This window comes from Falco naumanni, chromosome 18 (assembly GCF_017639655.2).
Source record: "Falco naumanni isolate bFalNau1 chromosome 18, bFalNau1.pat, whole genome shotgun sequence".
In the NCBI taxonomy this organism is placed as follows: Eukaryota; Metazoa; Chordata; class Aves; order Falconiformes; family Falconidae; genus Falco; species Falco naumanni.
The window spans coordinates 6005267-6018623 of record NC_054071.1 but is presented as its reverse complement, the minus strand read 5'-3'; the positions used below and the strand labels follow the sequence as shown (position 1 = coordinate 6018623).

The following is a 13357-nucleotide window of genomic DNA, read 5'->3' as shown; positions in this document are numbered from 1 at the left end:
TTTGCTGCCTTCCTCCCTCAAAGCAGTCTAGACAGGAGTTTCATCCTCCCACAGAACATTATACAGGGAGACACAGTTCTGCGAACAAGCTATTTTCATCTCTTAGCATGAGACAGTTTATCCAGTATGATTGGGTAGTCTTAAGAGTGAAGCACTATTTCAACCTAATCGCAGGAGTGGGCCCCCATATGGATCCACATCCAGAAGTCTGGCTACAGACATTCAGTAAATGCCCAAACAGGGCCAGGCTATGCCAGCTCCACGTAGAAGCAAGCGATGCAATGAGCAGAAGATGCCCATGTTGTGAGCACAGGCCTCCCAATGGGCTTTAGAAGCCCCAAGCCTTCCTTACCAAAGAATTATGTTAACTCCAGGCTTTGATATGTGCTGAGAGATGGGAGAAACAGCTCTAAGCTGCCATTTCAGACTTGCATGCACCTTTAATTTGTAGCACAAAGCTCAAAACCATGCCGTTAGTGTAAGCCAGATGCTGTTAAATGGAAAGCTGCTTCAGAAAAAAAGGTAAGCCATCAGATGTACTGTTGGTGGTGGTCATGGTACCCCGTTTAAAGTAACTGCTATATTGATGCGCTAATTGTTTGGAGCAGTTTGACAGATTTAAAGTCCCTTTTTCCCCACAAAGCACTACGGACCTGCACACTGAGTGGTGTGTAGGATTCCGTGCTCAGTGGCCCAGCAGGGCAAGGAGTCCCAAGGGCCTGCCTGAGCACAGCTGGCAGGGGGTCTGCCCGGAGGCCTGAGCCCCTCTCAACCTCCCACCGTGGGGCTTAGCCAGTGCCAGGTGCCCCGCAGGCCCGCGGCCCGACGACCTCCTCAGCCGCTTCCCTCAGCGCACTGCCCGACCTTCCCGCCCGCCGTGAGGGAAACGGCGGCTCCTCCCACCCTGCCCCGCGCGCGGCCCCGCCAACCAATCCCAGCAGCGCTCTCTTCTGACGTACACCAGAACTCCCGCCCCCGCCCGCCGTTTGACCAATGGGCTGGCGGTACCGGGAGGAGCTGCGGGCGGAACAACCAATCCAGGGCCGCCAGCCGTGCTGTTGGGGGGGGTGTCCCTCAGGGCCCCGCCCAGCCCCGCCGCGACGCCTGCGCTGCACCGCCCCTTGGCGGCTGCGGGGCGGGACCGGCGCTGCGGCGCGGTGGCGGGCGGTGCAGCGGGCAGGGCGCAGCGGCAAGATGGCGGGGAGGGTAAGTGGTGGGGCGGGTGGGAACGGGGATGGACCCTTCCCGCTCCGCCCTGCTCTGCCCGGCCCCTCCGCTACCTACTTCCTCCCCCCTCCGCTTCTGCTCCTCTCTGGGCGCCGGGGTGGTTCGGTGGCTTCTCGCAGCCCTGCTGCCGGGTGGTCGTTGAGCCTTGTGGGGGGGCTCCCCTGAGGGTGATGTGGGGGGTCCTGAGAGTGCTGTGAGGCCGCGGTGGCCCCTCTCCCTGTGGGGCGGCACTGTGGGGTTCGCTCAGAGCACTGTGAGGCCAGGGTGGCCCCTCTGTGGGTGTGAGGCAGGGTTCAGGGTCTCCTAAGGGTGCTGTGAGGCTGCAGTGGGCCCTGTGGGTTGCGGGGCAGGATTTTAGGGTGCCCTAGGGGTGCTGTGAGGGTGTGGTAACCCCTCGGAGCTGTGAGGTGAGCTTCTAGGGCTCCCTCAGGAGGCCTGCGAGGCTGGGGTGACCCCTCTCCTTGTGGGGTGTGGGGCAGGATTGTGGGGTCCCCAGAGCGTGCTGTGAAGCCCTAGTGATCTGGTGCTGCCAGCAGGATTTAGGTTCTGCTAAGGGTGCTGTGCGGCTGCAGCAGCCCGCAGGCCCTGTGGGGGGCAGGGCAGGAATTTAGGGTGCCCTGGGAGTGCTGCGAGGTTGAGGCGACCCCTCTACCCGTGGGTTGTGGCAGGGTCCTTTGAGTCCTCTCTGAGGGTCCTCTGAGAGTGGGGTGACCCCTTGGTGCTCTGGGATGTGGGGCAGGATTGTGGGATTCCCTGAGGGGCCTTGATGAGGCTGGGCTGACCCCTGTCCCCGTGGGGCTGAGTTTTGGAGTCCCCTGATGGTGCTGTGAGGCCCTGGTGACCCCTCGGTGCTGTGGGGTGTGGGGCAGATTTGTAGGGCTCTTCGAGGCCCTAGAGTTTTATCTGCCCTGTGGGCACCAGCCGGGCACCGTGATGTAATGTGGGTCCAAATTGTGTTAAAACCTACCTTAAGGGTTGAGCAGTGGTTTTTTGCTGTATTTATTTAGCAAAAAATAATAAAAAAATCCCTTGTCACTGATTACTTAGATAACATCAGCAAGTGGCCAAAAGGGCCTTAAAATGGGAAGGAACAGTCTTGTCTGTTTTTTAGTACCTTGTATACCACTCTGTTTCCAGGTGTCCGTCTCCAAGTGGTGCAAGATGCAGTTAAGATTGCTCTTCTCTTTGCTGTGAGCTCTGTCGTGCTTTGCTGAATATCAGCTTGTGAAAGTCACGTTCTTCATTAATGTCTGCTTCAGGCTAAAATCTTCTGTCTTGGACAAACAGTTCAGTGATTGAGACCTTGGGGAATAGGTTTCCTCATATTTTTTTGTATTATGGTTTGTCTGGAGAATGCAGTGACAGATGGTGCAGTGGTGTGATGCAGAGCAGTAGAGGGTAGAGCAGTGGTGAGGAATTTGGCCCAGCCATAAGCTGTGCGTCACAGGTGAGCAGATCTACTTGACTGCCACCATTAAAACGCTGCTGATTAATTTAAAAAAAAAAAAAAAAGATGTTTTGCAGTCTCTCTCTTGTTCAAGAGCTTTTCTTCGGTCCCCGCTGCAGATATGTGGTCTCACTTTCTTCCTTGCACCTTTTTTCTTCCGTCTCGCCCTTTGCAGTTAACCCAGGAGAAGTCTGTGTGTTTTGACTAGCTTTTTCTTTCAGCTTTCCTGTTGCCAGAAGCAGGAGCCCAGTGGTTGCTTTCATCAGTGATAAGATCATTTTAGGCATAACAAACATGGTGCTGAAACTCCCTGTAGCCTAAACTGATTTGGCTGCAGTGGTCTTGTCTTAGCCCCTACTCACTTGCTCCCCTTAGCCTTTTCAGCATGCTAAGTCGACTGAGAAAGCTATCCGTGTAGTTTGATGAGTTATTTTTCATTTGCCCTTGTCTGCTGGAAAGGCTTAGTGAATGGTCTGAGTGCTGGAGGTGGTGTCTGGAGATGTGGGGAGGAAGAGGAGGGATCAGGCCCAACTTTTTCCAGCTCCTGTGAGCTTTTGTGCTGCTAACCACCTGAAAAAATGTGCTTGTATTTGGCCAACTTAGAAGCCTTATGGAGGAAAAGAAACATTTATGCAAATTTAAGAGAAAGAGCAGAGCTTAATTGCCTCGTGATCTGGCAATTCGAGTGGGTGCTGCTTTCCTTGGGTTACCAAGAATCTTTTCTTCTTACTATTCAGCATTTTCATGATTTATCTACAAATATAACTGCTGCAGAATTATCAGATGATTTAATGCTATGAAAATGGTTTATAGGGGAAGTGTAATTTTTTGAGCTTGATTCAGTCTTGCAGTGTGTTGAATGCTGTTAACAAACGAACTGCCTGTTCCCTCCAGCTTGCATGTGGGATAGCAGCAGCTCTGAAAAGGATGCGGAGGTCAGGTTGAGCAAGCAACGGCATACGTTTTGGATGTGACATTGGAGCTATTGTGATCCTTGTCTGTGTAAATAAGAATAGTAGGTAGGAGGATGGAGTTGTGTGATATCTCTAGGTACAACAGGTGAGTGATACTGGAACATTGACGCTATTCTGTTGTCAGCATTTTTAAAAGGTGCTTAAACCTGAAGAATGGATAGTGAAAGCTTCAGTGAGTACTTCTGACCTGAAAAAATGTCCTGCAATGCAATTTAGACCTTAATCTCTTTTATTAGACTTTGATTTGATTTCTGTATGTATAGTTTTACAGAGAGAAATTAATGGCTTTCCTGATGTAGAGGAGAGACAAAATCCTTTAAACTTCCAGTAATGTTTTAAATAATTTAGACAAATGATAAGCCAAATGTTACTAATTGTCTGGTGCTGTTTCAGGTATATTACTCTACTCCCTTAATTGCACTGGGTTTCTTCAATCACAAGGAAGAGGCAGTGATTAACAGTGATTGAAGTTTACAGGAAAAGTAGTTTATGATGATTAGAAATAATGGCTGTTTCTGTTCTAATTTATTTGGTATCTCTCTCTGCATGGTAATCATTAGGCATGCAAGCAGAGCACTGAGACTTGCCAAGACATCAGCCAGCAGCTACTACAGAAGAGGGCATGTCTGTAGTTATGGATCCCTTGTACTAAGTCTGGACCTCTGGAAGTTAACTGGTGCTGCCTGTAACTGATTGATTTGAACCTCATTAGGAACTAGTTCTCAAAGGGACATAGAAAGGCCAGATGATTCCTCTGCCTTGTTCCAGCCATTGCCAGGCTGTTGATCCAGAACAAGCTGTGTTTCTGCTTGCATCTGTACCAGATTGGAGAGCTACGTGGAGAAATGGTGTAGGAAATGAAGCAGGTCTGCGTGGCTGCAGCTTTACTCTTGCAGGCTGGCAGGAGGTGTAGCTCTCTTCAAAGAGGAAATCATGTGTGCTTAACGTTAGTTTGGTAGCGTGGATGTTGGTGATGATCACCTGTCAGAGAGACTGGTATATATTTCTTTAAGGAGTATTAAAATTTTGTAATAGCTGTAATGTATAACAGTTCATGATGATCAGAAATAATATCTGTTTTATGTGGTACAAATGGTATGACACCTTAATTTTTCTTTATTTGCTATTTGGGACTCATTTGGAGCAGTATTGCCATTAACCTGGTGACAGGAGAGACTTGCCTGTTTGCTTCTCAGGAGAGATTCACATCTGTATTGGGTTGGAAATTACTTTGGTTTCACTCAGGTGCTAGTAGAAGTTGGTTTACCTTGCAGAACTGTGCCACAGCTCCTCTAGAAGAGCCTGTGACTTGAGCAGAAGATGTATTGCTGACATCTGTTCAAGTCAACTGTCACATTGAGAGTGTAGCAGTAGTGGGAAGTGTGCTGACAGGGTGTGTCCCTCAGTGTTTTGTGGTGCTGAAGGCGCTGCAGTACTAACACGTGCTCTCTTGTACCCCTTGCAGTCAATCCCAGGACAGTTTTAGGTTGGACAGTTTGGTAGAAACTTCGGAATAACAAGGATTGTGTTTTGTGTTTATGGGTTAAAGCTATAAAGTCTGATTTCTGCTAACATATGGCATCAGCCTTCATAGATGCAGGCGTCATCAGGCAACTAAAGAAAAAATTGTGAATCAGCTTAGTTTGTTCTTGCAGTGTGGTCCTGATCCTTCTATCATCACTTATCTTTTTTTAGTGTTTCCTAATATGTAATATGAAGAAATACATTTTTAGCAATGTTTCAGGGAAATAGGAGAAAACTAAATCTGAATCTCTGTTTCTGAGATTGCTTCTGCAACTGCCTACCTGTCTTATGAAATCATAGCTAACAGACCTGTATCCTTCTTACAGGACTTCTGCATTGTAAAAACCCATTCTAAGTTATTTAGGATAAAATTCTGACAACCGTGTAACCACGTGAATGTTTGTGCGCATGAGATATCTGACTCTTGTCATCTTTTATTAACTTTAATTTGCTACTTGGCTTAGCATTGCAGAAGCAGTGTGTCCAGAGCCTTATGCCTAAAGAGACAACGCAATAGGGAGATGTCAGTGCTGCCTCTCCATCTCCAGTTTTGGGGGTGCTGGTGTATCGTACCACTTTTCTTATTGTGAACAGGCCAGAATGACTAAATTTTGTGAAGAAGTTTTATTAGTAGGAAAAATCTGTAAAAGTCAAAGAATCCTTTTGAGGAATTTCAAGTGTGAATTTCTTAAATATTACTCCCCCACTCTCTAGCACAGCAAGATCTTTCTTCCTGTCCTCTGTCCTGTACCATAAGGCGCAGAGGTCATTCAGGATAAGACCATGTGGTTTAGGAGATGCTCTAGCTATGAATTTGGAGGAAGTTCTGTCATAAAGTCAGATCTGCTTGAGTCCACAGAAAACCAGTTCTTAGAAAACAGTGGTATTTATATTTTGCTAGATTACCCACCAGGCATGGTTTTCAGGCAGGGTACGTGGTTTTCAGTGGAATTAATTATCACTGATTCCTTTCTTTACATGAAAATGTACAACCTCCACCCCAAAACCTAAAATATAGGTCCTTACGTCATGTTTTGATAGTATTTTTTTGTGATCCAGGAGTTGGTGGATACTGTCCAAGTACACTCACAAGTGTGAGAGAGGACAAGCTTTAGGAAGACCTGGTGCAGTGAGTGTCAGCTGACCCGAGTGATGTGACAGATAGCAATGAGCTTAGCAAGTGCAATATTTTTTTGAAGGATGAGGTTCAGAGTGTGGTCTCAGCATGATGCAGTTATTTGCATACCTGTCAAGATGCTGTCTCAAATCAGGGAAGTTCTCTGACGAAGACTGGAGTTTTGTGACTAAATTTCTGCATTGGCCATCTTCAGAAAGTTTAACCTTTGGGAACTGGAGAGTTGTGTTAGGGAAGATCTGTGAACAGAAAAATTCAAGCAAGGAACACAGTCGCTACAGTTAATAGTAAAGCTTTCAACACAGTGTTCTATTACTCTGTGTTTAGGCCAACGGGTAAGACTACTGCTTGTTAAATCAGGGCTGAATATATAGTTCTTCAGACACTCTCTTGCCCTGCTGCTGCACTGGTATGCTCTTGCCTGTGTATGTATGGCACATACTCAGTCCAGGAAGGTCAAATGTTTGCAGCATAAAAAGATTTGACATGTTTCTCTAGTCTCCTGGGATGCAATAAAGCAATGACGTTCTACCAAAAATTCTTGAGTAATTTATACCCTAGAGTTGTGTCAAGTTTTTCTGTAGAAAATACACAAATATTTGCAAGGTGTTGCATCTTAAACTCAAATTTCTTATAATTGGGCAGCGTTTGGTACATTAGTCAGTGTCCTGGAGAAGTTTAGTGCTAGACACAGGCCATCAGCAGCGGGCTAGTTGCAAATATGGAGGGATAGCAGCATCTCAGGCTTTCACAAGGCAGATTCCAAGTTTAAGGGGATATTTTTAACCTTGTCCCTATTGCCATTGGCTAACTTGTCTAAATAAAAGGGAAGAAATTTGCATCCATTAGGTGTCCTCCCAGCTGGTGTGTCAAAATCCTGTGACTTGCATCCGAGGCTAACATCTTAGACATGGTTGTGTGATGTTTCATTCCTTTAAGCATTTTTAAAAGAGGTTTCTGTGAAACGCAACAAGTAGCAATTCCCTGTAATTAAAGTGTTGATCATCTTGCCTCACGGAAGAAATGTGAGGCAGCATCCACTCCAAAAATGGATGTGTTAATTACAAATGCACATATTCTGAGCCATTATTGCTTAATTGGAAGATGAATATGATGTTAACGCTAAACTGTCAGGAAACAGCTTCCCAGTTATGGCACAGCAGCACAGGTTTTCTGAAATCACTTTACTGATCACATTGTAAAGAACTGGTATGGAGAATGACATCTTTGGGCAGAGCAACCCGTTTAATTAGATTATAGATGCTGTATGATAGTAGTAGCCTGTAAAAGTTCTCCTTTAGCACACTTGTTTCTTCTGCTTTTGTGGATCAGGCAAACCCTTCAGTCTTTGAACTGTGATTTGTGTTTCTGGTAACATTGCAGAATAGTGGAAATAGTACAGCCAAATTCCCAAAGCTACATACATCTCGACTGCACTGGCTAAAATAGTGTTCGGAGTTAACAAAGCTCCCACTGTAGAACTGAACTAGTTTAGCTGTATGCTTGGCAAACAAAGGGTAAGTAGCAGTCACCACCCTAAAAAACAGTATCCTGTTTACATGGAAGATAGGCTTTTCCATGCTAATAAAGTGTTTTTTGTGTGCTAAGACGGAAGTAATTTCTAGATTACTGCCCAGGCCCATGAGCAAGCACACGTGCTATTAGATAAAGAAAATGAAAAATGTGTTAAGTGTGTATGTAAAGAACTGCAAGTGCAGAATAATTGGGGTCTGTATTCTGACCCCCACTGCGGGTTGGGCTCGACCTCCTTTACTTACATAGATAACTCTATTTGTTATCAGATGAGAAAGAGGAATTTCCTGGTGGTGCAGGCATGAAACAGCGCTGGGAAGAACGTTCCGTTTCGTTTCCAGCCCTGGGGGATTCAGGAGGTGGTGATGCAAACTCTTCCCTCTCTCCTATTTGAAGCTGTTCCAGCCTCCTGTCAGCCGGCAGCTGCTGTGTATGTGGTGTGGCCGTGTTTTATTTGGTGCCTTCGTGGCTGCCCACAGGGAGGCGATTCATACCAGTGGGAGCATCCTGTTTGGGGGACGTGAGATGGAGGGTTGCATCTTACCCGTTGTTCTTGTCTGGACTCTGTATTGAGGCTGTCTTGGTGTTGGCTTGCTCAAAGTCTCCATTTGAATATTAATCCTGAGATTTTAGCTTTCCGAATGCGTTCCTCTCTTAATAGAATAAAATTGATATTTATGAGCTTGTTATCAAGGGAGAGAATGCAGCTTCTTCCCGATGGGAATAAAAGCTTCCAGCAAAGTGAGCTGGAGGTCAGATGGAGCAGATGGAAAAGCTGGTCCTGAGCAGTCAGTCAGGGCTGCCGGTCCTGGGGGCCAGCATGCTTAACCTGCTGGGCACAGCAGGATGCTCTCTGAGCAGTTGTAGGTCTGGAAAGGAAACCTGTCTTGCCCAGCCTACTGTTCCAGAAAGTTGTTTGTAGGTCTTGATCTCTTCTAGTAGCTGCAGAACTCTGGAAGCTTTATTCTGGTATTTTTTTTTGAGGTGTCCAGAAAACAAAAAACCTAGTAACTTCCTTGTTTAATTTTTTTTTACTTTTATTTTAGACAACAGCATTTAGGACATCTCCTGTTGCTGAGTCTTGTTTCTGATGTTGGGATCATGTTGTCATTCCTTTCATAAATATTACTGAATGCCGCCTTTAAAGAAATTTTGGTTTTGTCTAAAGACTGTTTCCCACTATAGGCAATTACAGTCCCAGATTCCTCTTGTGGTTAGGCACCTGTTCTTAACTGCTAGTCCATAGCTGTGATAGTGTTGCTATTGTTTTATACAAATTTCTTCTGTCCTTTAGAGTTGTTTTTCCTCTCCGTTATTCAGCTCATTGGTGTATGTAGAGAGCAAGTAGTCATAATCCTCCTGAGGCTTTCCTGTGCTGGGGGAGCTTGAATTGTCTCCTCCCAGGCTGTTGCTGACCCAGCTTTGCTGCAGCTCATCCTTCTACGTGCTAGTGCTGGTGTTTGTCATCTGTGTGCAGCAGGCTCCTGATCTTTGCAGTTTCCATGTTCATCTCAGATTCTGTTATCACTTGGTCCGTTGGATCTTTAGATACAGGCTGTGTCGGGCAATGCTTCATGCATGCCTGCTTTCCATCAGGAGCATAGTCCTGGATAACGTAGGGTCTACATACCATCATCTTGGTTCCCTGTTTATCTTCAGAGCTCCTTTAATATCAATATTCTTCCTTTCAGTGTTCAAACTTAATTTTATTTGCAGGCTTTTAGTGGTGAATGAGTGTTGACTTCAAACACCTTTGAGTCAGCCATGCTACCACACCACCAGCAGGCAGGCCGGCAGACCTCTGCTCAGTCCCTTGGAAACAAAGACCGAACATTCTTCCCAAGAATCACTCCTGCACAGGTTCTTCATTGTCCTCTTTGGGTGACAAAGCTCTGGGCTTAGCGGTACTTTGGTGCCTGACAGCTGTTACAGTAGAACTTGGATGCTTTTTGGAGCGGGAACCCCCATTTCTGTGTAGCTGACAGTGGGCTTTACAGAGGAATTTCAAATGTATAGTACCCAGAGTTGTCATGTTTCCTAACACTTGTCTGCCAGCATCTGCATGACAGAAATTATATATATGTACATATGCATATACATATTTGTATGTATAGCTGTGTCTGCGTTTTACACGAAGATTTTCACAAAAATAAAATTTTGAACATGTAACACTTTGTCTTATACAAACCACGTAGAAACGGTGCACAGAACAAAATCTGTCTCTGCTTTAGAAGCTGTTTCATAATCTCTTGGGTTGGATTAGGAAATTAAGCGAGTTAAGCTGTTTCAAATGAAGAGCATCTCTGCCTTTAGCATTTAATGTTTTAGGTCTTCTGTTCAGTAACAACTGACAGGTAGTGCACTTCTGTTATATACCACCATCTTACCTCCTGTAGTCTCTGAGTAATGAGAAACATGTTTTTCTTTAGCTTTCTCTTGCATAAGCCTTAACAATTCACAAGTATTAACTGTATTTTTGTACTGTCTGTGCACCTGTGTAATAATAGTGTACTATGTGTAATACTCCTGAGATTTTATTATTCATTCTTTTCCCCAGTCATATTTTAAACCAGCAGTGCTTTGCTTTTGCTTCACATGCTTGTTTTGAAATTCAGAAGGAGAAAAGGTGTGTTTTGTGTATGAATGAAAATATCCAGATAACTTAGCGTTGCTTTCTAGGCTGAGCTCTCCTAAAATGCAAGAACAATTCAGTTTCATATTTTTGTGGAGGAAAACTGGAATCCCTGCAGCTTTGGAAAAAAAAAAATCCCTGAAAGATCAGCTGTTGTGGTGATTGTTTATATTATGAAGCTGTTTGTTCTTTGGGGCAACTTTTCCTTTTTAAAAGTGGTGTGTCAGCACCATTGAGTCACTTGGTGCTGTATTTTCATGGTTAGCATCAGCTCAGTAGCGGAGGAGTAAAGAGAACATCGCTGCTTTGTCATAAATGCAGAGATGAGGTTCTTCACGTTTGTCTTTTAGCACACGATTTATCAACGCATCATGTGGTCTCATTTTTTTCTCTTGGTAAACAGGAGGAATATTCGTTAGACCTCTGTGTAGATGTGGATCTGGTAGCGGACGCTGCATGGCTGACAATGGATGCCTGTAGCTGGGGATGCTTTAGAATGAAGGCACTGTCTCAGATGTGGAGTCTCCTTCCGCTAACCACAACAATAACTGGAGGCAGGGAAGAGTTCTTTTGCTACTTTAAGCCTAATATACCTATCTATACTGTGGACATGGGCATAACTGCAGCCTATGAGGATGTGTATGGGTCACCTTCAAACTAGTATTGACAGCAGCAGATGGCATTCACTGTCAGCTGCAAGATCTGCTCTGGTGTTTTGTTAGAGCTAGCTTTATGTTGCCTTGCCTAGTTGCTAGCAGTAACCTACTAGTTAACTTAAAATTAGCTTGTGTAAATATACTTGAAGGTTTCTTAGAAATACTCTTTAAGGATTTTGCTTCCTCTGTTCCCCAAGTATGATGTGCAAGGGCAGGCGGCAAGGGTGTTGTGTGGCAGAGAGGGTGCAGGCTTTTGGGAGTCCTTGTGCAGGTGTCCTGGGAAGCTGGAACCCAAAATGCAAGACCTTAAAGTGTTCCTTGAGAGTGCTGCCACTGGCATTTGAGAGCCCTCTAGGCTTCGGTGGCTCATGTTACAGCTCTTGACTGCTGCATTTGTGCCAGAAAAATGTACTCAGGAGGAGCAGCCAATGCCAACGTCCTTGCCTTGGCAGCTCGGTTGATTGACAGGCAGACAAGAAGCCCAGTGTGCAGTACTTCTGGGGATACGACCACTGTGGTGAGGAGAGGGGAGGTAACATGAAGCCCCTGCGAATCACTAGTGCAGTGTGTTCCTCATTGCTGTCTGGGTGCTTCCCAGTCTCATCATGATCTCTTACATGACCAGATTTTCTCAAATTATCCCCCGTACACTCACGAAAACTTGCATCCATTGAGTGACACCCTTTTCTAGCACAAGCTGTGTTATCTTAAAAACACTTCTGTATATTGATAACGTATCAAAGTTCTGCAAATTCTTGGAGCTTGAGTAGGGCATGTACTGGAGAGTTGGGAGCACGGCGTAGATTATAAATGCAGTCTGAAATGTTGGTCATTGCCGAGGGAGAAATGGTCTTCTGCCAGACGCCCCAGAAGGAGACTAAGCCAGGCTATGAGGTGGCTAGCACAGTCCGCACTGATACCGCTGCAGAGGCAGCTGCGTTATATCGCGTGTCAGATGCTCAAGGATGTTTTGCCACGCGTCTGTCGTGTTGTGGAACTTGCAAAGGGAGCGCTTGGTGCTGGATTTGAAATGCATTCCTTTATATTTATGCATTTCCTTAAAGCAAAACTCGCCTGTTCCCAAATGCAGGCAGGAGTAACACAGAAGAATGGTAACTTTGCCAGGTGCTTGCTGTTAACATGTAGCAAGCAGTTTGTCAGCAAGGATTAAAAATGCAGTTGAGGACTTGTGCTGTAAAAAGGCTTAATCCAAGGAGCTCTGTGTTCAGTTTTCTCCGGAAATATCCTACCTAATGCGTTTTATCAGGGCATGCCCTTCACAAAATAGTCCCCTCACAAATGGAAGGAGAAATGGTGGTGAAACGGTGAATGCTTTTTTGTGTGAAGTGCCCAAAGTTGGTCAACCTTAACAGGCAGGTTGGGTATTTCAGAAGTCCACTGATGGTCATATATTTTTTATTACGAGAATATTTGAGGCTCTTATTGCACTTCAGATTCAGGTAGATAAATCTGTTTCAAGGCCAAAAATGGAATTATTTTCTGTTGTTACATACGTCAAGGACAATTGAGCATTATTCAGTAAAAATAACAAATTAGTCCTTTTCTAAATACCAAGTACTCTGGAAGAATTACATTATGACTTAAGTTGATTTGAGCTATAGGGCAAGCTTGCTTCAGTCCGTGGGGAGATGAATTTTCTCTGATATTTTTCTCAGATGGCCCAGAGGTGTAGGGCAGGAAAAGCTGAGCAGGATGTTAACTCTTGGGAAATTGTCTAGGTCTGTGTGTTGGGATCAGTGCGTTTCCTTTTCCTGTTGCTGGGATTTAAGGGCGTCTTAAGAGAAAATCCATTCTGAATTGCTTTTAGCAATAGGTGACACTGACAAATAGTTTCTGTTGCACTGCCTGCAAATTTGTATTTGAAGAAGAAAATAGTTGTGCTTTGATTCTAAAAATGACATTCTGAGGGGTGAAGTTTAGCTTTTCTCCAGATTAAATTTTTTCATCCTATAGCTAATGGTGGAAACGGCTTGCTTCTGGAAGTGGAGGAAAGGATGGAATAGGCATTTTGAGCCTGATTTTCATCTTTCAACCATTGTTTTGTGGAATAATTCTGTAGAAGCGAATGGGGTTGGGGATGTAGGATGGTGCAGGGGTTCTTTTGCTACGCTCCCTCTGTATGCTACATGCTGCCTTGTAGTGAGGATGGGGTAGCCTGGGCTGGGAGTGGTGGTATTTGGTTATTTTAGCTGCTGATTCATAAGTAAT

General features: G+C 45.1%; 1 protein-coding gene across 5 annotated transcripts in view; it reads left to right on the top strand.

Annotated features, from left to right (window-relative positions):
- The first annotated feature begins 1098 nt into the window (after positions 1-1098).
- NSF (N-ethylmaleimide sensitive factor, vesicle fusing ATPase) overlaps positions 1099-13357 on the top strand; it is a 75089-nt gene continuing 62830 nt past the window's right edge. For 2 of the 5 annotated variants that reach the window (XM_040617499.1, XM_040617500.1), the window contains exon 1: positions 3559-3609. In XM_040617499.1, coding sequence (XP_040473433.1) covers positions 3574-3609 — 36 coding nt within the window. In that variant the 5' untranslated portion in view covers positions 3559-3573. Of the gene's footprint in view, positions 1207-2335; positions 2418-3558; positions 3610-13357 lie in introns of those variants that run through there. The other 3 variants (XM_040617501.1, XM_040617503.1, XM_040617502.1) reach the window with 3 other exon arrangements.